Here is a 25,818-nt window from a genome sequence, read left to right as displayed (position 1 = left end):
GTCGTCTCCCATTGGCCAGGCCTCGTCCTACCTCCCCAGTAGTGGGCGGAGGGGCACGGGGAGAACGGGAAGACCCTCTGCAGCTTCCTCCCGTTGAGCCACTGGGTTGCGCGGAGGTGACTAGGGAGGGCAGGTTGACCTGGGGAGGTTTCATTGCCCTCCGGCGGTTCCACCTCCCTCCCTTCAATGTACTGCCGCCTTGAGCTCTTCTCTAAGAGAGGAAAACAAAGTGCGCCCACCCCACCCCCGCTTTTTTATTGAAAGCCGGCGCTGAGAAACAAGCCGGGGCGAGAGAAAGCTGGTTTAAAGAAGAGACCGGATAGTCACTTCCCTGAAATGGTTATAGGATCTCCTGCTTCAGCAGCGGGCTGGACTAGTAGTTCCAGCTCGATTCTGATTCTGATTCTCTCTTAAAACTTTCCTGAGCCGCCTCAAAGACAAGCCCCCACTTTTCTTTTGGGTCGATGTTTCAATTATTAACGTTTTCGAAATCAAAATACAGGGTGAAGAAGTTCAAAGCAAAGAGGGTGAAGTATCTTGCTGCGTCAGACCAAGAGAACGCCGAGTTCAACATTTCCGTTTCGACACCGACCGGATACCTGAAAGCCTTTTCTTTTCTGAAGGGGCCCGTATGAAAACGTCCGCCTTGGGCTGTTGTGTGCTCTTATATTGATGAACGGCCTCTAAAAATTCAGTGAACTTTTAGGGTGAAACGGCTGAATTAAAATGTTGGATCTTCGAATAACGGAGTGATTTTCCAATTCCCACAGCGTGTTGAAATTCAGTCAAACGCCTACGGTTGCCCGTTATCAAAATAAAGAATGTATTTGGCACCCTAGTCTAAAGGGCTCTGGGATTTCCTGCTGTTTTGTTTTTTTTTAACATAAAGGCCTATAGTATTCTATATGTTCCAATAACACTCAAAACATATATCATTACTTTTGTAATTTTTTTTAAAGCTCTCCCTCTGCTTTGGGGGGTGTTGTTTTCTTTTCCATAACAGAGCCACCTCTTGACCTACCCTTCCTTTGTAATAACTGTACAGAATAACCACGGTTTGTACACCTTTTGTCCTTTTCTTTTTTTACTTCCATATATTTTGCAGGGAACAATTTAAGATGTTTCGGTGCCTGAGGTGGGATGTACGTACTCTAGCTAAGTAAGTATATAATGGATTTATAGGGCTGCCAAACTCAAACAAAGTGGTTCTGGACAGCATGTGAGCAAATGGACAAAGAATCATTTCCTCAGATTTCTCCAGGGTAGGAAAAATTCTCCTACAGCTATTTAACATTCACATTTATCAGTATTAATAGTGAACTTGCCATGTTTGTTTGAAAGAGGGCTTTTACTTTCCTTTTATTTTTGTTTTCATTTGCTACAATTGCTATTGCCTCCCCATAAGAACTGTGTTGGAGATTTTGCTCCCTAGTGGCTTGGACCATTTTCATAGAAAATGAAAACCGCCAGCAATGAAGCACCCACAACTCCAGAAGACAAACTGTTCCATTGACTAATTGTTCTATCAAGAAGTTTCTCCTTAGTTCAAAGCTGGATCTCTGACTAGCTTCCACCGATCATTTCTTGTCCTGCTCTCAGATGTTTATGAAGAGTCAGAACAGTTCCAGTTGCCCAAAACAATGTAGTTTTTGGTGACTGACCCTGTACGGCTCCTTGGTTTATTTTACAAAAAAAAAAAAAAAAAAATCCAGGAAATGAAATTGTAGAAGTAATATCCGGAGCACCAGTGAAGATGAAAAGCCAGTTTGAGTTATATAACACAGGTAGTTCTTACAACCACAGCTAGAACCAGAATTTGAATTGCTAAGCAAGTTAAGTGAGTTGCACCTGATTTTACCCTTTTTTTTTGCCATGGTCGTTAAGTGAATCACATGGTCATTGAACAAATCCAACTTCCCTCTTTGACTTTTCTTGTCAGGAGCTGGCTGGGAAAGTCACAAATGGTGATCACATGATCCCAGGATGCTGTAACCATTGTATATATATGATAGTTGCCAAGCACCCAAATTTTGATCACATAACCATGGAGATAGTAATGACAATCATAAGTGCAAGGATAGGTCCTGTCACTTTTTTCAGTGCTGTTGTAACTTTGAACAGTTGCTAAACAATTGGTTGCAAGTGGAGGACTACCTGTAAGGATTACAAGGGTGAAGCACCACTTTTCCTCTCTTACTGGAACATCGGGCCGCACTCCAATAGCCTCGTTTATCTGCCAAACTAATGTGAACAATTTGTACTGCACTTTACCAATAGTCAATCAGGTTTTAATTGCTCATGAGCAATTAATTCTATGTGGCAACTGGAACAAAGTCTGTGTCCTCTGTGCCCTCTTTTTAGCCTTCTGCCCCATGAGTTCAATCCAGGCTCTCTAGGAGGACACCTGAAAGTTAGCATCACCTAATTTTGGGAGAAGGGTTTGTGGTAGCCTTCGGAGGAACAGTGGCACAGCATTTCTTAAAGAGCACTTCCTTGGATCTGGTTAATTTCAGCAATCTTCTCTAGAAGGAATATTGGAGATTCTGCAAGTTTTCCAGTTAATTTTGATAACTGTTGCAGACTCCATTTTTCCCTTTCTGGGGAAAGTGGTTGAAACTGTATTAGGGGAATCTGTGAAAACAACCTAGAAAAATGCGTAATATTTGAACCCTTTTACTCAAACGTGAAATGGAAACAGCACTGGTCACTCCAATAGATGACCTTGGTTGGAACTGAATAAGAGAAGTATGCCCATCTTGGATCATTCCAGACCTCTCAGTCTGTCAAACATGTTTCAAAACTGCCTCAAGGACTGGGGATTGGAAGCACTTGTTTGAACTTTATTTTACAAAATTACCTATTCCGATTCTAATGAACTCTGGGCAGAGAACAACAAAATCAAGTGCAACAGGCAGAAACTAAAGTAAATGTTTAATATAAGCAATTAAAGTTAATGAACTGTCAACAGTCATTGGAGGAGATGGCAGCAGCACCCACTGGGTTTGCTGGACTCACTAGCTTCTAGCACAGCAGCACTGCAAATATTCTTCCAGTCCTTCCTTAAAACTCCAACATACCTCTAAATGGCAGAACAGCAAGAACAGTGCCAGTTCCTCTCTTGGCAGAAGACAGAGAATAAATAACTTCTTAGGAATGAAAGAGAAGTCATTAGAATGATTGTGAGGATGGACATTTCTAACCTTCTCCCCCCAAAAACCCCTAGAGTTTAGAAGATCTTTGGAGGTGATCTATTCAAATAAAGATAGGGGTTGTAGAACGTAACAACAGCATCCTTAACAAATGGCTATCTATGTGTCTATGGAGATTCTCAGTTATCTAGGTCATGGTTAGAAAGTCCATTTGCCTGTTGGAAGAAAAAAAGCACCTTTGGGACAAACGGCTAATTTATATAGCACATACCAATCTTTAGGCAGAGGATTCTATAACAAACTGTTCTTACAATCTGGGAATTTGATTTAAATATTAAGCTTAAAAACAGTTTCCCTGCAACTGCCACCTTTACACTTTAGCTCCTGTTCTCTGAAGTGAGAGAAAAAGTCAGTACCATATTGGCCACCCCAATATGGCATGCTGCAGATATTTGGGGTTACAATTTGCATGCTGTTCTCCAAGCAGACCAACATATTTCTCGATGAGAACCCTTATTATTCTCTTTGATGGGCAAAATTCATCCAGCAGTTTTAACAGTTCTTCAGAGACCTTGATTTCCAGACATCAGTTATCAACCTGGATGCCTTTGTCTAAGCATGCTACTAGTAGTAGTCAGCATCCCTCTTTAAAAAATTGCAGCTAGAACACAATATTCTCGCAACTCGACCTCTAATGGAATGAAATATTTTAACAAGAATGAAACAGAAATGTATGCATTTCACTGTATATTTGCTCAAACAAGTATATAAACCAAAACATATCACGTGAACCACTCCAAATTTTGCTCTGTGGTTCATCAGCAATAAAAAATCAAATGCATTAACATAATGTTCAAATACATGTTACTATATTTTTAAATATTATTGTAAAAACAAGAACAATGTGCATGTATAGTAAAAAGTTTGGTAATATCTTTTAAGACTAAAAAAATCATTCTAATGAATTATAAGGACTTACAATAAAATCTGTCAGGCATAAAATCTCACAGAGCTGTTGTTCTAGGATAATAGAAGAAGTAAGGAGTATGTCATTGCCTTGAGTTATTTATAACAGGGATCCCCAACCTTTTCGGCGCCGCGGCCCGGTTCCGGCGTCAGCTGGGCGCCTGACCCGGTTCCGGTGTCAGCTGGCGCCGCCATCTTTTTTGACGAAAAATCACTTCGGTGGCGTCACGGAAGTGATTTTTCGTCAAATAAATGCGGCGCCAGCGCTCTGGTGAGCTTTTTCGGGTAGAAATGGCTTTCTACCGGAAAAGCTCACCAAGCGCTGGCGCCGCCATCTTTTTGACGAAAAATTGCTTTTTTACCAAAAGATGGCGGCGCCCAGCAACCAGCGGCCCGGTAAGGCTTGTTCAGCGACCGCCCGGTCCGCGGACCGGCGGTTGGGGACCCCTGATTTATAAAACTAATAAAGATGAAGTAAAAATAAAGCTACCAAATTCTCTTTATCTTTTGGCTACCGTAAACAAACATGGCTGTTCCTACAGTGTCCACCAGGTGGCAGCAAATTTCCCAAAATTGGTTATTCCAATGTTCAGTTCCACAAAAAGCCCTAGTCCAGTACTTTATGGTTAAGTTGGGCTGAGAGAGTGAATGCTTGGTCTCAATTTGAGTCACATTAAGATACAGTATGTGTCCTTAACTCCCAGAATTTTCCAGCCAGCATGCTGGCTGGGGTATTCTAATTGCTGATGCCCATACAGCTGTACAGGTTCAAAAACAGTACTTGTTCAACTATTACTACTCCCTGTCAAAATAAATCTTATATTATGAGATGTTCAAAATAGTATATTTTCTGAATAAATTTGGCCTCTCATTTCCATTTTGGACTAATTCAGTGTGAAAAGGCTGTTTTTAAAACTGATAGAATGAAACCGAGTTTATCTCATAGTACTTCTTGGTAATTTAGCTCACTCACTTAACCAGATTATTTCTTCCTGATGTTACTCCTACTTCTGAAGTTCACCACTAGATAAGAGCTGAAAATACTTTACTTTTTTTCTGGAAAAATCTCTCTTAATCAACATAGATATTAGGCTATATAGAAAAAAAGGTATGAGCAGTTTTTGTTTGCTATTGTAAACTTCATGTGGAATTGCAGTGATTCCTTACTACGGTATGGATGCTATTTCTAAATTCCCAGCCAGCAGCGTACCAACTGTGAAGCATGCTGGGTACTTAGTCCAACATCACATACTTTCACAAGACACTCCATGCTTACCACATACGTTCCATTCAAGGCAATGTTAAGGCAAAGAAGCAATAGCGTATTAAATGTGGTGCAGAGCATGTAATTAATTGTTATGTTTAAGAAAAAAAGCCAAAAAGCTGGTACAAGATGAGGATTTTCATTATGATGGTATGGCAATGGATGAAACTCAGGAAACTTTCCTTCCGATACTGAAGACTTGAGGAAAATTGCTTACTTTCAGAGTTATGCTTAATACCAAGAAAGGACCTACATCCATTTATACTGGAACAAGTGCTGTCTTAAATTTGGTAGTTCTTATACAAACAGCACTTTTGTCAGCCTTGCAAGTTTCAGTCAGTTCTAACAGGTTCTGGAGAACCAGTAGTGGAAATTTTGAGTAGTTCGGAGAACCAGTGAATACCACCTCTGGTTAGCCCCACCCCCATCTATTCGCTGCCTCCCGTCACAGCTGATCAGCTGGGTCTTATTTTGTTACCCTGCAGAGAACGGAGCTGGAAAGCAGGTTAGTGGGGTGGGGAGGGAATGGGGATTTTACAGTATCCTTCCCCTGCCATGCCCACCAAGCCACACCCAAGCCACACTACGCCCACCAAACCACCCAACGGAACTGGTAGTAAAAAAATTTGAATACCACCACTGCATTGCAAGGTGGACCAAACAGGAAATAAAGCCAGATGAGCTAATTCTACCTCATTGTAAGATAATTAACAGAATCTTGCAAGTCAGGAAATATACCTCTCCCCTTCCACCCCACTCCTTTACAGCCCAAGAACTTGGGAGGGTCTCTTCTGAGCCTCTTGTGCTGCCAGCACTCCTGCCCTGGGCTCAGCTGCCTTTTTTCTCACCATTCCCTTGGCTGCTGTCTCTTCCACCTATCATCCAGTGGGCATTCCTAAACACCATTACAAGTTTTTACGGTAAGACTCTTGCAGGAAAAGAAACCCCAGAACTTTAGTGAAGTGTGACCATCAATTTATCCTCTTACACAAAGTCTTGATATGTGCTTGTTTGGGAAAAATGAGATCCAGAATCTGGAAGCTTTAGGATCAGGATGGGTAAAATCAAGTTCAGATTAAGGTGGAGTTGGTAGTCATTGGTGATAATCTAGTAGTCATTCTGAAACAGATCATGGTCTCCCTGGTAGAAATGATTCAAACCTACAAATCTTGGTTCCTACTCAAACAGCAAGTGGAAGATGAGGTCAGAGGGATCTTCACACAACTGAGGCTCTACACCAATTACCCCGATTTCCAACTGGACCACTATAACATGCTCTGTATGGGGCTTCTTTTGGAGATGACCTAGAAGCTACAGCTGGTACAAAATTCAGCAGCTAGACCATTGGCAGGACATACCCAGTAATATAGAATTATTTTATTAAAGTTGCTACATTGGTTCCAAGGTACTTTTCCAATCCCCCCAAAAAAAAAAAAAAATTAAAGTCATTAACTTTAAAGCTACTGAGAGTTTGAATTTAAATGCATGGAAACATACTTTTTTTCAAATAAAAAAATTAAGCCTATGTAGCACACTTACCAAGAAATATACCTTGTAAGAACAAAATCTGTCTATTGCTGGGCCAAAGTGTCATTCACTTAATCAAAACACTTTGAAGATGCAATATAAATGTATTAAGCACGCAAACCACTATTGTGTACACTGAATTTCTAGCAAAGCATTGGCAGCTTGTTAAGCAGCCCTGTGGAAAAGCAGAACCACAGCTTAATATATCTTTGGCCTAGCCTACTAGATTTCAAAGATAAGGGAAAGGGAAAGGCAGACCCAGTGTAAATTATAGCACGATGTTGGAATGTTTTTCGACCAAGCCATCTGGATAGCCTTATTACTTATCACTTCCTAACTAGATCAGCGTGCTAGCTACAGGGCCAGTAAATATCAACAATTTAAATTAAAGGACCACTGAGTCGTGACTGATTTTTCCCTCTGGTGCTATTCAGGGTCAATTCAGCTTGCTGTAAATTATTTCTTACAAGGACAACTTCAGGGAGTTCACATGTAATGGGAAAGGGGGAGGAGCCTCCCATAGATTTGCAAGGGATTGTAGCTCATTTGTAAGCTGCCCATTTATCACCACTGTGCATTCCGGTCATTTAGTAAAAGCCTGTTGAGATCTCTTCAACAGAGGGAGAGGGATATGACATCATTTATCTCCAATCTACAACACAGTCCTTTCAACAGTTCCAAGGCAGCTCCACACCCATTTGCACTACTCAGGTGACCCTGAGGACACAGATAAACGTCCAGGTGACCTTAACAACACTCTAAAAGAATGTAAATGGCCAGCTGTCTGCAAGGAGTATCAATCCTTCCATTCCCTACCATCCAGTCAGAACTGAAGAAGCTTCTTGGATGAAAAGTGAGATTTCTTCAAAGAAAAACCAGAAAGCCCAGTTGCCTCTTAGAAAAAGCACCTTTGGGATAAGCAAGGCAAGGTTGTCCCAAATGATGGGATGACTGAGAATCTCTACAAGGTTGTGTTACACCAGTAAGAAATCAGCTTTTAGTGGTTTTTGACTTATAACTTGCATCTTGTATGTGTAAGCTTGGTGAAACAGCTGTGTATTTTTTATTATATTGCCATATAGTGCACAGAGTCTTTCAGGACTGGGTGGAAAATAAATACATACGTATTGTATTAATATGGTGTATTCAAAATAAATTAAAAACAAATATATTTTCCTCTTAAGTAAAAAAGAATTGTTTGAAACAATGAGGATGTTTTTTATGCTCACTTGTTCTTTTAACTCTTTGCAAAAAGTGCTTTATGCTCAATAATTTTATTTTTATTTTTCAGGTATATTAGAAATTTAACACAGAATAACTGAAAACAAGTACCAAACAGGACATATAATTTTTCAGAATCTTTTGAAGGCAAAAAATAAAAACTTTTTTTTTTAGAAAAAAACACTTTAACATAATGTAAATAATTAACTTCTTTCATAAAGGTTTTTTTGTGAGAACAGGTAACTTATTAAATCTTAAATAAACTTTTTTTTCTGAAAAAAAAGGCCAAATAAAGGCATTAACAACAGAAGGTCTTCCAGCATGAATTTAAGCATATAACAACACCAACTTATGCAACTGGTATAGAGAGGAATTTCTCCTGCTTACAGCTGGCTGATCAGATGGATCAATAACAAGTGATGATCTCAGCTAAAAGGGGGAAATTAAGAAAGTTAGTAATAAATCACATTTTTTATGTAAATAAAGTAAGAAAACTGAGCAACTTCAAATTTTCCTCAATACATTTACAAATCCTTTTCCTCTAAAGTTCAATAGTGCAGGTATTCCTCAACTTGCGACAATTGAGCACATTTCTGTTGCTAAATGAGCCATTCATTAAGTGAATTTTTCCCCATTTTACAACATTTCCTGTCACAGTTGTTAAGTGAATCACTACAGTTGTTAAATTAGTGACATGGTTGTTAAGTGAATCTGGCTTCTCCAATGACTTTGCTTGTGAGAAAGTCGCAAGAGGTGATCACATGACCCCGGGACATTACAATTGTCATAAATATGACTCAGTTGCCAAATATCTGAATTATGATCCTATCAGTGGTGGTATTCTCCCGGTTTGGCCCGGTTCTGCCGAGACGGTAGCTGCGATGAGCAGCGGAGACCAAACTGGTCCTCTCCGCCGCTCTGCTGTTGGGCCCACCCGCCCCCACCTGGGCTCCCACACTCACCATTATCCTCTGAATTTGAAGCGCAGCTGCTTTGCGCAGCACAGCACAAGCGACCAGGAGAGTGCAGGCTTGCAGGAGGTGAGTTAGAATGCCTCTGTACCTGCGCAAACGCCTCTGGGCCTGGGCAAAGTGTGTGTTTGGCACGTGCACGCAAAGTGTGTGCACACGCACAAAACGCGCCCCCACCAAGCCACGCCCACCGAACCAGTGGTAAAAATATTTGAATCCCACCACTGGATCATATGTGGGAAAAGCTGCAACGGTCATAAGCTTGAACAACCATAAATCACTTTTTTCAATGCAATTGTCATTTTGAACCATCATTAAATGAACTGCTGTAAGTCAAGGACTACCGGTACACAATATTTCTATAGTCATAAGCAGTTCTAATCATCAAATCCCAAAATTAAAATTTCATTTCTTTCGGTTTCAAGCAAAAGTTCAAAAGTTGTCTTCATGTACAGTTATTTTTTTTTTCATTTTCCTTTTTTTCTTTTATATATTTTAAAACAGACAGACAGATACAACTTTTTTTATTTTTATACCATCATCTTTGTCGTTCAAACTCAAAACAGGTTTTGTTTATATATTAAAACAAGATTAAAAACTGGGGACAAAAACCTACCTGGGTCCATTCGTATGACTTCTTATACCATGTGGGAGGAACAGCTTCACGGGGTTTCGATTTGCAAATTAAGCTGAATGAGAATTGCAAACAAAACAAAATTTCCATATGAATACTATCCCCGCAATGGAGAACAGATTAATAGGGAAATAATAACACTTCAAATGCTGAAAGGATGTCATCAAAAAAAGTCAAGATTTGTTCAGTCTCATTCCAGAATGCAGAACACAGCTTATACAAGTACATTACACCGGAAGGAGGGCCAATTCTGATTTGTTTTTGGTTTTTTGATTTATTTAACAGTGAATGAAGTTTAACAGCGGAAGTAATTATTCAGAGAGTGATGCTAGCCTTCTCTTCACTAGATAACAGATAATCAAGAGTTGGAAGGGACCTTGTAGGTCATCTAGTCCAACCCCCCCGCCCAAGCGGGAGACTCTACACCATTTCTGACAAATGGCAGTCCAATCTCTTCTTGAAAGTCTCAAGTGATGGCACTCCCACAACTTCCGAGGGAAAACTGTTCCATTGGTTGATTGTTCTCACTGTCAGAAAGTTTCTCCTTATTTCCAGGTTAAATTGCTCTTTGTTCAGTTTCCATCCATTATTCCTTGTCTGTCCTATAGGTGCTTTACAAAATAGCTTACCCCCCTCCTCTCTGTGGCAGCCCCTCAAATATTGGAAGACTGCTATCATGTCTCCCCTGGTCCTTCTCTTCTCTTCACTAGACTAGCCATGTCCAGTTGTGCTAGACTAGCCATGCCCAGTTATGCCCAGATGTGCTCAAGCAATCTAATTAATTAGTTTTGGGCACCTGGAATTGGATTTCAAAACCTAAAATGCAATTTCCAACTCTTTAAGGTTTTATAATTCTGTATTTTTTTTTACCATAAAGCTAAAAAATAAAAAAAAGTAGGCAGTTCTCGACTTGCAACAGTTTGCTTAATGACTGTTCGAAGTTACAGCACTGAAAAAAAGTGACTAATGCCCATTTTTCACACTTATTGCAGCATCCCCATGGTCACGTGTTTTACCTTCAGGTGCTTCACAACTGACTCAAATTTATGACGGTTGCAATGTCCTGGGGTCATGTGATCCCCTTTTGTGACTTTCTGACAAGCCAAGTCTGGGGAAACCAGATTCGCTTAACAACTGTGTTACTAATTTAACAACTGCAGCGATTCACTTAACAACATGGCAAGAACAGTCATGATATGGGACAAAATTCACTTAACACATTTCTCACTTAGCAACATAAATTTTGGGCTCAATTATGGTCATACATTGAACACTGCCTGTAAAGGGTAAATGCAAGACACATCATATGCTTGGAGCAGGGATCTATGGTTCAGAACAATTGAGATTCCTTTCCTCTGCATCAGCCTTTTTTATTGGATGGTCTCCATATGTTTTGGTTCTGCAACTCTCAGAACGCCTAAATATTTCAGAAGCTATTTATAAGAAGGGGGGAAGGTTGAAAGTTATGAAAAGGAGGGAAATGGTCTTTAACGAAATCCAGAAGCTCCCCCTCTAAATCTATACAAGGTAGTCAAATCATCCCACAATCTAAGATTAATAAGTAGCTAGGGCAAAGGGTCCCTAATACAATTCTAAATTGCATTAACAGAGGGATACAATCGAGATCAAGTGAGGTACTAATACCACTCTATAAAGCCTTAGTAAGACCACACCTAGAGTAGTGCATCCAGTTCTGTTCACCACACTATAAAAAAGATGTTGAGTACTAAGAGCAACCAGGATGATTAGGGGACTGGAGACAAACATATAAAGAACAGTTACAGGAACTGGGCATGGCTAGTTTAGTGAAGAGAAGGACCAGGGGAGACATGATAGCAGTCTTCCAATATTTGAGGGGCTGCCACTGAGAGGAGAGGGGTAAGCTATTTTGTAAAGCACCTGTAGGACAGACAAGGCTTAATGGATGGAAACTGAACAAGGAGAGATTTAATCTGGAAATAAGGAGAAACTTTCTGACAGTGAGAACAATCAACCAATGGAACAGCTTGCCCTCGGAAGTTGTGGGCGCGCCATCACTTGAGACTTTTAAGAAGAGATTGGACGCCATCTGTCGGAAGTGGTGTAAAGCAGTGGTCCCCAACCTTTTTTGTACCAGGGACCAGTTTCAAGCACAAACACTTTTTCAAGGACCAGGGGGTGGGGGTGGGGTGGGGTGAAGAATCCGAGTTTGGTGGTTTGCTTGCAGACGTTTCATTACCTGACTAGGTAACATCTGATGTTGTTACCTAGTCGGGTAATAAACGTCTGCCAGCAAACCACCAAGTTCAGGAGCGCCTCGGCCCTGCCTCCCTCAGCCCCATCCCTCAGGTGTCTCCCTCCCTCCCTCAGGTGTCTGCCTCGTTCCTCTCTCAGTCGCTCTCTCGCTGCTCCACCAGCCCAGGAAGAAACTGCTTCAAAGAAGCCGGGGTGGTGGTGGCTTTCCTGTCGCCGCAGCTCCTCCGAAGCGCCCGTTTACCCCCACCCGCCGCCCCGCCCCAGTTCAATCCAGTGCTCCGTTCTGCCTGCCTGCCTGCCTTCTTCGTTTCGGAGCAGCTTCGGCTGATAAAAAGAGGCGAATAGTTATTATTCTCAGCCAAGCTGCTCCCAAACAACCAGACAGGCAGGCAGGCAGAACGGAGCACTGAATTGAACTGCGGGCGGGCGGCGGGTGGGGTAAACGGGCGCTTTGGAGGAGCTGCAGCGACAGGAAAGCCACCACCCCCGGCTTCTTTGAAGCAGTTTCTTCCTGGGCTGGTGGAGCAGCGAGAGAGCGACTGAGAGAGGAACGAAGTGGGAGGAAACCGAAGCTGCTGAGCCAGAGAGCAGGACAGGCTTCGGTTGCTTCCTCCCTCCCCTTCTTTCATTTGTGTCCTTGATCCCTGATCCCAGCAGCATTCACCGAAGGCGAAGAAAGCCGCCATTTTTTTTATTTTTTCTTCTTTGCGGCCCGGTACAGAGTGCTCCACGGACCGGTACCGTTCCGCGGCCCGGTGGTTGAGGACCCCTGGTGTAAAGTCTCCGGTTTGGGCAGGGGGGGTTGGACTAGAGGACCTACAAGGTCCCTTCCAACTCTGATTATCTGTTATCTGTTATCCCAACCTTTCTGGCTCCATGGACTGGCAGCCCCCATGGGGCAGAGGGTTTTGCATGCACATGGCCGCCATTTACACAAATGAAGCTTTGCATGCTCACACACCGCTTCCGTGGCCCGGTTCCCAATGGGCTGCAGACTGGGAGCAGTCCGCAGACCAGGAGTTGGAGACCCCTGAGCTAGAATGATAGCTTGCTGTCCTTGCTTCCCTATCCTAGCAGCTCAGATACCAACTGGAAGAATTTATTAAGTATGTTCTGATGATACAGACATTTTTAAAAATATAATTTTAGTCACAGTGTTTAAACTTTGCACTAGCCCGGTATATACATATAATTATGTGCCATCAAGTCAGGATTGATTCTTAGTGATCACATAGATTTTTTTCCATGATAAATATGTATGGATTTGTGGAAAGGGAACTTCACGAGGACAGTGGTGACACCTAAGCAGGAAAAGCCCGAGGGGAACATCAGGCCAGCCATAAAACAAACTTGCATAGGAAAAGGAATCAAATAAAAGAAGCCCCTTAGACAAAAGCCCAAATAATTAAGAAAACTAGGGAAACAAGAAAAGAAAACCCTTACAAACACAAGACATGCCAAATCAGCTAAACAAACAGACAAAAGACACAAAATATATTGCAAAGGACACAGACAGGAGATTGCCACAAGAAAACATTAGGAAACTGATAATCCAATCAAACCACCCTGCAAAGTTTGCCTTCTGCACCCCACAGAGTTTACCCTCCGGCGGAAATGAAGACAACCCCTGACAGGATTTAAAACATTAAGAAATACAAACACAAGCACACACACACAAAATGAGAAAAAGGTATATAAATCAGGGGGCTTATCATACAAAGCTAGCTAGCCCAGGAACGCAGACTTCTTGCTATCTCTTGCCTTCCTGAAAAATAAAAAGACTCAGCTTTCAAGCAGTTGTCTGAATCCTTGCACTGGAGTTCTCCCAGCAGGAAAATAGAACCCTCAGAAGAAAGGCATTTTTAAAGCCTTTCAACAGATGTATCTATATATATACTATATTTATGTGCCTCTATCTATTTACTTATCCATCCACAGAAAAAAAGCTATGTTAGCTATTTTTAGTGTCTTGTGTACAGAAACTTGATTGCTACAGATTCATTCTCTGCCAACTCCTTCCTCTCTAAACTGTGCAAAGTAAAGCAGTATTTGTATTCTAATTCATTCTGTCTAGACGCGTTTTTCAAATACATAACTTCCTCTTAAATAGTGAAGACACATAACACATACAATTAACTTAAAATGTAGATATATGAATTGCCGATGATTTTGAAGCTATCCCCCTCTTCATTTTTAATGCACTTTAGGATCCAGGCACATTATTAATTTTATCTAATTCTGTATTTTTTTAAAAAAACTGCAGAGCAGGTAAACGGGGAAGGAAAGTAAACTATCCATTCAATTTCTCCTTGAATGACAATTTTATCATTATTCCTATAGCTTGAATTTCAGAATTGCAAAGGTAAGGGAAAAAAATCATTTTTCTTGCATGCTGTTATTGCTTGTATCTCTATATATAAAAGCGAAATACCAGTCATGCATCATCACAAAATCTCCAGAACTGTAAAGCCTACAAACTTGAAATTTGGCACATATGTTCCTCTTGGCTTCTAGGTGCTCACTAAGAAAGGATTTTTCGAAATGACCATCAAAGCATTAGTATTTCATATATTATTATTAACATGCTCTGATGCTAAGGAGTTCTAATCCCCCTCCCCACCTGAAAAGAAATGTTTCAGATGCAAAACACAAGGAGTTTCAGTTTCACAGCAGCTACAGAACAGTTGAGCTAAGTCACACCCAGGCTCCTTGCTTTCTCCTTCTTACTCACACAGCAAATATTGTTTCAGTTTCCAAACAGCCCTTAACTCTTTCACACACCGACAGGATGCTAGCCAGGTGAATACCAATGGATGCTGGTAGGTAGAGGCACAATTCCCCCCCCCCTTATTTTTCTCCCCAAAAACTAAGCCCGATCACATAGTTTTGTAGAGAAGCACGGGTATAGAGCTAGTTTTTCATACACAGGAATCCAATAAAATGTGTGCTTTTACTTGAACACAGAGATTGTGTGGGGAACAGGCAACAACATTTACACTCTTCATATCATAAACCTTGAAATTATTCTCTTTCAATGCCTTCGTATTTTGGGGGGATTTGCACTTCTGATTTGTGGTTTTTTAAGGCATTAGAAAACACGTGCAACCTACATTACAGCTAACTGTAACTTCATATAAACCAAGTAAAACCCAAACGAACGTTATATCCAGATGTGAACCTTCACTTCTATCTTTATTGTTTGTGGCACTGTGATGTACAGTCCACACAACTTGTTTGTATTTTGAGTTTATTTTTAAAAATTTGCATCCCAGTGGATAGACAATGACAGAATATGCTTCTTTGACCCACCTCGGCCTCTTTCCCCTCCCACAACACATAATTATAAGCACAGCTCTTTTACAGAGTGGCATGCACTTAATCTCTTCTGCTCTATTTCTCCATCCATCCATTTCTAAATTCCAGTACTTCCAACAACTACAACTGTATATTTGTTCTTTTGAAATTCAAGTCTAGAAAACTAACCCTTTCCCCACAAATAACACACTAAGAAGTTGGCTGTTTCCCTTCTATCCTCAAAATTTTCAAAATAGGGCTTTTTAAGCCGTATCATTGGAGATTTCCACTACCAATTTAGGCTTTCAAAATTAAATTAAATCAATTCAGTCCACTTATAGGTAAGAGTTAGGAGAAATAAATCACTGATTGATACTAAAAATGACAAGATCATCTGGATGATCAATAAAATTGCTGTCGAGAACTAGGCATACAGCATACGAAAAGGTCCACTTGGGCCTGTTTTATATTGTAGGTGGTTGTAATTAGATCTTTCCACATGTTTTGATGAAAAATATAGCTACAGGTTTTAAAAATGCATTGATGAGACTACACCCTACAATTTTACAGGTTTAAATTGGCATCTTTATTGAGATAACATATAAAGAAAGAGGGGAAAAAATAACTGCTTTCATTCCTTCCATTTCTGGCTTCTTTATTTGTCTGATACATACCCTACTTTTCACTCAGGAGTTTAAGACAGCAGAGGTAGATAGCAATTCCTTAGACAAAAGGTGAAGGTGATTGGGGGGAAAGGAGGGGGAAGGGAAGCTATTAACCAGCCTTCCTCTAGGCTTGATTTAGATGACAGATTCTGGCTTCCAGTTGGAAGGACTCAAGTAAATGTCCTTCCTACTGTAATTACTGAAATGCCCCTCCAGGGTCATCTGCAGCAAGCCAAGATTTTGCTAAAATGACAAAGCATGTGTCGCAACATCACAATGCAAGCTGTACTCCTTATGCATTTCCATGTGACATCTGAGGCACAAAAGGGGCAGAGTTTGCATCATGATGTCAGAACTCATTTCATCATTTATCTCTCCTGTGAATGCCCAGAGCTTCTTCCCATACAATTTACTACATGAAACGTGGAGCTGGGGTATTTTGGCTCAAGGCTAATATGGGGGGAAAAACAGCTATATTTCCAAGGAGCCTTTCTCTTTAGACATTATACTAAGATGCAACCTTGTGCATTTTCCTCTGGGTTTAGAGGATGCCCAATTATAACACACACACAGGCTTTTATAATTATAGCACATTAGACTAACGAACAGCCACATTTGCTTGTCCACACAATGCAATTATGAAGAATAGAAACAAACTTAAAATATTGAAGAGGTAAAGGAAAAATAGAGTTTACCTTAAAAGCTTTTCGCGAGCTGTATTCTGCAATTGGGCAATTTTCTCAGGACCAAAATGCAGCAGGCCGTTTGGTTCATCAGAGGCTAATTTGTTAATATATGTCCTCAGAATGTTTATCTATAAAGATAGTGATTTTTTAAATAAGAACAGTGACAGTTGGCAATTATGTTTTAAAAACTGTTTATCTATGAAGATGGTGATTTTTTTTTAAAACAAGAACAGTAACAGTTGGCAATTATGTTTTAAAAAATAAAATGAATTAAACCTTTTGGCTTCCAACAAAAAGCATTTACTTGATTATATTTATAAGACTTTTAAATTCAAGTTTCAGTCTATTAAAATTTGGGATTTCCAGATTTTCTAGCCAACATCCAGCCATTAAATCAATGGTCGGACTGGAGAAGAATCATAGAAGCTGAACTCCAAGTCATTTGGAATATCCCCGATTCCTCTTAAGAGCAAGACCATACAATTTAATCAACTCATGTTACCGGCCTTATAAAGAAAAAGCACATGAGCCTGGTACAGACAGAATATTTAATTAAGATTTTTAAAGCTATCACTGTTGAACAAGTTAATGTGGCCTATTTGTGCTATTTTTTTCTTTCCATTCAACCATATCCGATTCTCAGGGACTGTCTGGAGAAATCCTGCCATTTTCTTAGTAAGGTTTTTCAGAAGTGGTTTGCTAGGACTGAGAGAAAGGTCACCCAGCTGATTTTGTGCCTGAGGTTGGACATTATACTAAGCCAAAACCTTAACACACCATACTACAGATTCAGCGACTGTCTAAATGTTTTGACGTTTTGCATGTAGTAAAGGCCTCCACCATTCAGTAAACTTTGAATAATGGACAAAGTCTTTTGTTTCTGTGGCTGAATAATGTGCCAATTTTAAAATTTAAATTTACATCATAATTCACAAATTATTTAAACTAATGCAAATAAATGTTCAGTAGTTAAGGCATCAGGCTAGAAAGCAGAGGACAATGAGTTCAAGTGCCGCCTTATAGCTATGAAAGCCAGCTGGGTGACCTCTGAGCCCAATCCGCCTCACAGAGTTGTTGTTGTGGAGAAACCTATGGTCACAAGCCACAGTCATCCCCATCTTCAAAAAGGGAGACCCAAGCCTAGTTGAAAATTACAGGCCAATCTCCTTATGCTGCGTCACCTGTAAAGTCATGGAATCAATTATTAACCAATCCATCATCCTCCACTTAGAGACAAATAACCTACTCTCCAATAAACAATTTGGTTTCAGAAAAAAACTATCCTGTAATCTGCAACTCTTACACTGCAAAAACATATGGACGACACAACTCGACCAGGGCAAAGCAATAGACGCAATCTACATAGACTTCTGTAAAGCCTTTGATTCAGTGGTACACGACAAACTACTCCTAAAAATAAAATCCTATGGTATCTCTGGACAACTGAATAACTGGATAGAAGCATTCCTGTCAAACAGACAACAAATGGTCAAAATCGGGAGCGTCCTATCAAATCCAGTACCTGTCAATAGTGGTGTTCCCCAAGGCAGTGTTCTAGGACCAACTCTCTTCATACTCTACATAAACGACCTCTGTGATCATATTAAGAGCAATTGCGTTCTCTTCGCTGATGATGTAAAGCTGTTCAATACCACAGACAATACTGCTACCCTACAAAAAGATCTTGACTATGTATCTGAATGGTCAAACAAATGGCAACTTCAAATCTCAACAAATAAATGCTCTGTCTTACATATTGGCAAAAAAAATCAGAAAATAAAATACAAGCTGAATAGTCAAGATCTTGTTGATGACCCAAGCTCTGTAAAGGACCTTGGAATACTCACCTCTAATGATCTAAGTGCTAGAGCCCACTGCAACTACATAGCCAAAAGGCATTAAGAGTTGTTAACCTAATCCTACGTAGCTTTTTCTCTGGTAATATCACACTACTAACCAGAGCATACAAAACATTTGCTAGACCAATACTTGAATACAGTTCATCAGTCTGGAACCCACATTACGTATCTGATATTAGCACAATTGAGAAAGTCCAGAAATATTTCACAAGAAGAGTTCTCCACTCCTCTACTCGTTGTAGAATACCTTATGCCACCAGACTTGAAATTCTAGAACTAGAAAACCTTGAATTACGCCGTCTTCGGTCTGACTTAAGCATGGTATATAAAATCATACATTGCAATGTCCTACCTGTCAATGAATACTTCAGCTTCAACCATAACAACACAAGAGCACACAATAGATACAAACTCAAAGTAAACCGCACCAAACTTGATTGCAGGAAATACGACTTCAGCAATAGAGTGGTCAATGTCTGGAATACTCTACCCGACTCTGTAGTTTCTTCCCCAAACCCCAAAAACTTTAACCTTAGAGTGTCTACTATTGACCTCACCCCTTTCCTAAGAGGCCTGTAGGGGGCGTGCATAAGCGCACTAACGTGCCTACCGTCCCTGTCCTATTGTTTCTCTTATTCTTTTATTTTTCTTATATGTACCCATTTCATGTATTCACAACTATGTATACATTTATACTTATTATCTTGTAAACAATTGGCAAATCAAATAAATAAATAAATAAATAAATAAAAAATAAATAAAAAATAATAATAAAAAAAAATAGGAGGAGGAAGGTGTGTTGGATATGTGTGCTACCTTGAGTTATTTATAAAAATAATAAATAATAAATAAAATACATAGTAACACAAATTATCTTACTTTCAACAATTTGCAATATATTAACAATTTACCTTCACAAATGGTCCATTAAACTGCAAATAACCATAATCCCTAGGATTATGTGAGCTATAGTTCGAATGTATTTTAGGCATTTCACATTGATGGTTAAATTACAAAACATTCCCAAAATAATAAAGTATGATTTCCAAATGCCCAATTATTTCCACTAATAGAAATTTTCACTTTCGCAACTGCAGACACAAGACCTAGTTTTCTGCATTTCTGATGATCCAAATTAAACTTGGCTTTTTTTGCCCACCAATATTAACAGTATGTCAATCAAATGAAACTACTCTTAATTGGTATTTTTAATGGTTCTCTATTAAAAAGGTCTTTAGAAATTTGTAATCTGCAAGTAGCCTAGGACAATGCTCAAGAATATGCCCACATTCCTGTTTACATAAAGGCAGGCATCAATTAGATGCAGGCAATCTGCCAAGGAAGCTGTTAAAACATTTGAAAGGCAAACTGTTACTTCCTCTTCAGTCAATGAATGTTAATGTTTTAAAATGTAGCATTTTATAAGCTAGCGCATACATGGGGAAAACTGAACAATCAATCAGTTTTAAACAGATTTAAATGCATAGTGTGGACATCCCCATACAGTTAAGTTTGAGCTGCTTTCCCAATTCAAACTCAAGAAAAAGCAGCTTGAAAGCCCAGAATTAGCATCCAGCCCTCTCTACTAAGGCCCTGGTAATCTCAGTGAGTAATGTCAAATGTTTAAAACTTTTTAAAAATATGTTAAAATTTAGAGCAAATTTAAGAATCAAAACAGGTATCTTAAGACTAGCAGAACTTTGATATATCAGCCATTTTTTCCCCAAAGAGGCAGGCTGAAATTAGGGACAATTCTGCCTCTTAAGTTCCACATGTCCCCAAAATAGAGGAGAAAAAAACGGAAATTATTTCAGCCTTACCCATTTAAATAACATCACAATTTTATTAGTGAATTCCCTTATCATATTACCAAATACATTTCTTTTGCTTTCTCCATGAGTAGCATAGACATTCAGAAAGTTTTCCTTCTCCCATGTCACCATTGTTTTTACTAGCCTTTTTAAATAAAAAATAAATAAACCTAAATAAAACTTATTACAAACTCCTAACTTTTAGGCGCCGTGAATAATAAATCTGAAATGGATTAGCTTCACCTGATTCCCTCAGAATAGAGGCTCATTCATAAAACTTAAACTGTTTATAGTTTCTGTAACTCCAACAAAATCTATGAGTTACTTTGGTGAGTCGCTATAGATTTTCAGCCTTAGTACACCCCTGTTCTCTTACCATCATTGTTTTGCAAAGCAATTTATGTGTAAAATGAATACACAATAAAATGGCAAATTATTGCAGAGAAATAAAAACATGCTATCTTCGTTCACGCATTGAATTCGAACACTGGTGGCTTTGTACGTTGCCTATTGTTCCATTTTTATTTGTAAGGAAATGGTAACACACTATTGGAAGTCGTACCCCATTCTGTTACCTTATTCTGCTGCAGTTCTAAGATTTAGAATATAGCTACATAATACTATGTTTACAATTGAACAAGCAAAATTATCTATAGGTTACAACCAGGCAATCTTGTTTCACAGAAACCAGAGTGTTTGTTAATTTTGAAAAAGCCAGATTCATTCCAAGAAACCTAAGGGAGTAGGTTAAAATGTGACATTCCAATGGCCTACTGTCATAATATCTGAAAAGCCGGAGCACATTTTACCTGTGTTATGTCATCTGCATCAATCATCACATCAAATGCAAGTTCCATATCATGATCTTGGAGGACTGGGCTGCGCAGAGACTGGTTCCAGCCCAAACCACATAGGACACCAGTGTATCTCTTTCTGCTTTCATCAACCCTCAAGTAACAAGATTATTAATAGTAAATGTAAGAAAATACAGCACCTATGCCTGATACATAATGTCATAACAATCCTGTATAGACATGAGTTTGCATCCTTACATCATTTCCATAAGAGAACTATTTTCATTTGCGGAAAGCTTTTTTTTAATTGGTTCCAGTTAAAATGATGGATGAATAGAGACCTTCATTATCCCATCACCAAGTTCATAGCCCCCCACTGTCCCTCCCCCTTCTCCAATGAAGCACATTTCCAGGGGCTCAAATGAAGCAGGTTTCCAGGAGTTGCAAAGAAAAATGGGAGAAAATGGGAGAAAAAACATGATCACCAAGTTCCTCCTTGGAAATGTTCGCATACCTGAGATCTATCACAGGAGCAAAGAGCATGCTCAGTAATGCTGGGAGACCAGGGATATGAGGCATGAGAGAAGTTTCCTTTAGCATCATTGTTGAGCCTATCACCATAAAAAGCAAATTAACATGACCTTTCAAAACAAAAAAGTCATACAGATAGTTATAGCTTTGATTAGAAATATAGTGTAGGCAGGAAAGATTATACATGCTATAAACCAGGGGTGTCCAACCTTGACAACTTTAAGACTTGCAATTTTTAAGATCTGTAGACTTCAACTCCCAGAATTCCTCAGTCATCATAAATACTTCGACAAAGCATTTTTTTTTTACCTGTTGCGTTTACAGATATGGAAGCAGAAACCAGTATTTGTTGAAATGCATTTTCAGGACCATCAACTAAAACCACAGAGTTTACGCTCTCCTTCTCTACCAAGATTGTTCTAAAGGACGGGAAAAGATTCAACATGATTTATTATGAGAATTTTTAAAAGTCCAATATTGCAACATTTCGTTGATGGAGTCAGTTTACTGAAAATTTTCCAAATGTTTAAAAATAAATAACGCTATAACTATTTAAAAACGCTCTATGTACAACTATTACACAAACCATAATAAGCACAGAATATTCTAGAAATATCTCACAACCACCTCCCTCATAGAGAGCAGAAAATAAATACAAAGGAGAAGTGCTTCCAGATTGGAGAATTCACAGAACTGCTGGGGTGGAGGGTGGATGTGTAGGTTTTCTATCTCTATTTCCTTATTGGTTAACAAAAGAGGAAAGGTTAGAAAAATGGGAATGGTGAAATGAATTGAAGATGCTGTTATCTGCAGCCTGCCTAACCTTCATAAAATGTTATGAATGGACAGAGTAATAATAAGCACAAAAAAGTTTGTGCTCCTTTCAGCCTTAGTTCTTAATCAAACATCTGGACAAAAGGTCCATCTGAAGCGGTGTTCTGTATTCTGCAGTGGTCCACCAGATATTTTAGAGATGCCTAAAAGCAAAACATGAAGTTTATAATCTTACATAGTTGACCCCAAAGCACTGTAGAACTGTATCTTACCTGAATCTGGAAATTCTGGTCATACTGCTGAATTTTAGGCTGCAGACATTGAAGGGGCCAAGTAGTGTGACCTTTTCAAAAGAGAGAGAGAGACAAAATGGGATTAGGAAGACATCTGCAACATTTCAGTTTGTTAGTTTGTTCAGTTTCTTTATTACATTAAGTGAAATTCCATGTTTCATTTTTGTGTCTTGGTTTCCGAGATAACATATACACCTCAAAACAGAAAGCCTCTTCTGAGGCTCCAAAACAGCTTGTACTAGCTTTGTAAGCTGGGCTTTACAGGATTAGCATGCAGCCCAAAGGGAGGCAGAAAGCTCTTGATTTAAACAAAATATAAATAATATAATGCTTGGTCATTCTTTGCAGATACAAAAATCTTGCACACATATATCTTCTCTTTAGTCATTGCCAAAAACAGATTGTTTAAATAACATGTGAAACCTAAACTGCAACTAATCTTAATCAGAGTATTTTGAAACAAATCTCTCTTAATTCAAAATGTAAAATTGGTTGTTGCAACGAACTGTAAGATTAAACAGGGAGGGAGGGAGGGGTGGAGGGAGGAAGGAAGGAAGGAAGGAAGGAAGGAAGGAAGGAAGGAAGGAAGGAAGGAAGGAAGGAAGGAAGGAAGGAAGGAAGGAAGGAAGGAAGGAAGGAAGGAAGGAAGGCTCTTGAAACCTCTTCCATAAAATCCCAGAGAGGTAAACTCACACCTACACATATGTCCTGGTCTTGTTCATTTTTCTAAAATTGTCTAGTTCTCTATGAACAATAACAGCACAAATGCTTTACAAATTAAATTTTAATAGGTACAAATGTTTTGGTTTTTCAGCTGTTTTCACAATGGCTTTAGTATGGAATGATGAAGCAATCCTATTATTCATAAAGACAGGAACAAAACAGCATTTCATACTTCAGGTGAATCATTAAATGCTCACCACTAACATGGTGTTGGGAGTGGCAAAAACCTTTTAATAAATTTTAAACTTACTTTGCAGTTTGGGGAACAAATCCTCTTAGCAGAGCAACTCTCCAGTATTTTAGTCAGCGCATTCTCTTCTCTTGAGCACATCTGGAGGGATGCCGATTTATTTCCCTCACACTCTTCTGGATTTGAAAACATTTGCTTGAGAGTTTCATGATTTAGCTAAAGAGATTGGGAGGAAAGATTTTGACAGGTGAGTGAAAAGGCAGGAAGAGAAATTTGTATTGTTATGGTTGGTTGAACAGTGTCAGTCAGCTTGCACTGGATTTGGCATTTTTATCCACCTATCGATAAGGAGCTGACATAGGTCAACGTCACATGTTTTAAGCTGTTCCAAGTAAAGCTGCTTTTGCAATTGAATGATGATGATTCTATCAATACAGACAGTGCTCCAGATGTTTCGGAATTACACCTAAGGTGCTTGATACTATTGGTATTATTTTTGCTTTCTTTTGCCACAGTTATTCTACTTCTACATATTTTGTGGTTTTCTCAAACCTGTTTCTTTATCAATATTATTATTTAATAGTTTATATTATTATTTAATAGTTTATATCAGGGGTGTCAAACTCAAGGTTGTGGTTGGATCCAGCCCGCGGGGCCGCCCTGGTCGACCCAATGTAAAGAGGAAAGATCTGGCCAGGATGGCTTCGGCCCGGTCTACCCAGTACTAAGAGTAAAGATTGGGTCACCCTGGCTTCAGCCCGGTCTACCCAATGTGAAGAGGAAATGTGCCAGCAGTTTGGGGAGTGGCATCAAACTAACCACGCCCACCCAGTCAGCCACACCCACCCAGTCGGCCATACCACCTCCCCCCCACAAGGTCAACCACAGCCCTGATGAGGCTCTCAATGAAACTGAGTTTGACACCCTTGGTTTATATCATGCCTTTTTCTATAGTGTGTATCTATAGCACTCCCTCCTCTAATTTTGCTTCACAAGAATCTCCTTTGATGTAAGGTGGGCTGACAGAGAGAGAGAGAGAGAGAGAGACAAGCCCATAGTTACATTGCAAGCTTCCATATCTAAGGATAAAAATGAACCTGAATCTTTCCAGTCACATCCCAACATACTCCCCATTACACCACACTGACTCTCACAATAAAAATCTCATTACTCCAGCCCATTCTCTTCAATGGATGAAAAACACTCTGGCCCATTTCCTACTTCTTCTCACTTCAAATACAGGATTCAACAAACTTACTTTTAATCCTTCTGGTGGAAGACGCCATATCCTCACCCTTCCTCATGACAAATGAGAAATTCTTTCTCACACATAAGGAAAACTAAGACTCAATATGCACTAAGGAAAATTTGAGAATCAAAGTCCAAGCAACAATACAGGAAAAAATGAACAGAGAGAACAAAAAAATCTTGCAGAGTAAACACAAGAGCATAAGCATTATTCCTCAAATAAGAAGGGCAGTGAGGATAATTGGAATGGGAACCCACAACTGCAAGTTCAACTGGTTCTAATCCGCCAAAGTAGCTAGTGAGAAGAAAGTGCCAGTTCAAGATGTTTGTTTTATAATGTAGTTTACAAAAATAACATATTGCATGGAAGTTGTGGTACTCTACCTGTATCTTCTAAATTTATTAGATGCTGGAAAAGTTTAGAGGAAACTAAGATGTGTATTGTCTAAGATTTCATGGATCGCAGTCCCTTTCGCTAAATGCATGGAAGAATTTATGCATGCGTATGTAAAACCTACCAGAGAGTTGGGAAAGGAAGGGAGGGGAAGGCAGAAGGGGGGGTTGGGGGGCAGGGAAGTGATCAAAGCTGAATTAATATAATAAAGGTATCCTCATTATATGCTGTTGAGCTGTGCCGTGTAAGTAACTTTACGCTCTACTTAAATCATGAGAATTTTAAATCTCCCAATCAATTTCAGCTCATCTGCTTCACAATAAAATCCATCTTTTCTAAATGCTCTTTTGTAAAGGCATTAGAACATGCCCCAAAATAGCATATGCTCCTGTGTACAATCACAAAAGAGAAGGACGATAGGAAGAGCACTTAGACTTATATACCACTTCACAGTGCTGTAGAGCTCTCTCTAAGCAGCTTGCAGAGTAAGCATATTGCCCCCAACAATCTGGGTCCTCATTTTACCCACCTTGGAAGGATGGAAGGCTGAACCTTGAGCCTAGTGAGAGTCAATCTGCCAAACTGCAGG

The 25,818-nt window shown here is 39.6% G+C and overlaps 1 protein-coding gene across 1 annotated transcript in view; it reads right to left on the bottom strand.

Moving 5' to 3' along the window:
- Positions 1–7,127: 7,127 nt before the first annotated feature.
- The window catches only part of TDRD9 (tudor domain containing 9), a 112,097-nt gene continuing 93,406 nt past the window's right edge, over positions 7,128–25,818 (bottom strand). Inside the window, exons 29-36 of the mRNA XM_087952239.1 lie at positions 23,648–23,803; positions 22,654–22,724; positions 21,917–22,026; positions 21,591–21,687; positions 21,092–21,230; positions 16,622–16,740; positions 9,715–9,787; positions 7,128–8,556 (exon numbers count right to left, since the gene is read on the bottom strand). Of these exons, the coding sequence (XP_087808365.1) occupies positions 8,455–8,556; positions 9,715–9,787; positions 16,622–16,740; positions 21,092–21,230; positions 21,591–21,687; positions 21,917–22,026; positions 22,654–22,724; positions 23,648–23,803 (867 nt within the window). The 3' untranslated portion in view covers positions 7,128–8,454. The remainder of the gene's footprint in view (positions 8,557–9,714; positions 9,788–16,621; positions 16,741–21,091; positions 21,231–21,590; positions 21,688–21,916; positions 22,027–22,653; positions 22,725–23,647; positions 23,804–25,818) is intronic.

Source organism: Notechis scutatus, chromosome 1 (assembly GCF_049901735.1).
Source record: "Notechis scutatus isolate UNSWTSFEM ecotype Mainland chromosome 1, rNotScu1.2, whole genome shotgun sequence".
Classification (NCBI taxonomy): domain Eukaryota; kingdom Metazoa; phylum Chordata; class Lepidosauria; order Squamata; family Elapidae; genus Notechis; species Notechis scutatus.
This window is presented reverse-complemented; position numbering and strand designations above follow the sequence as displayed.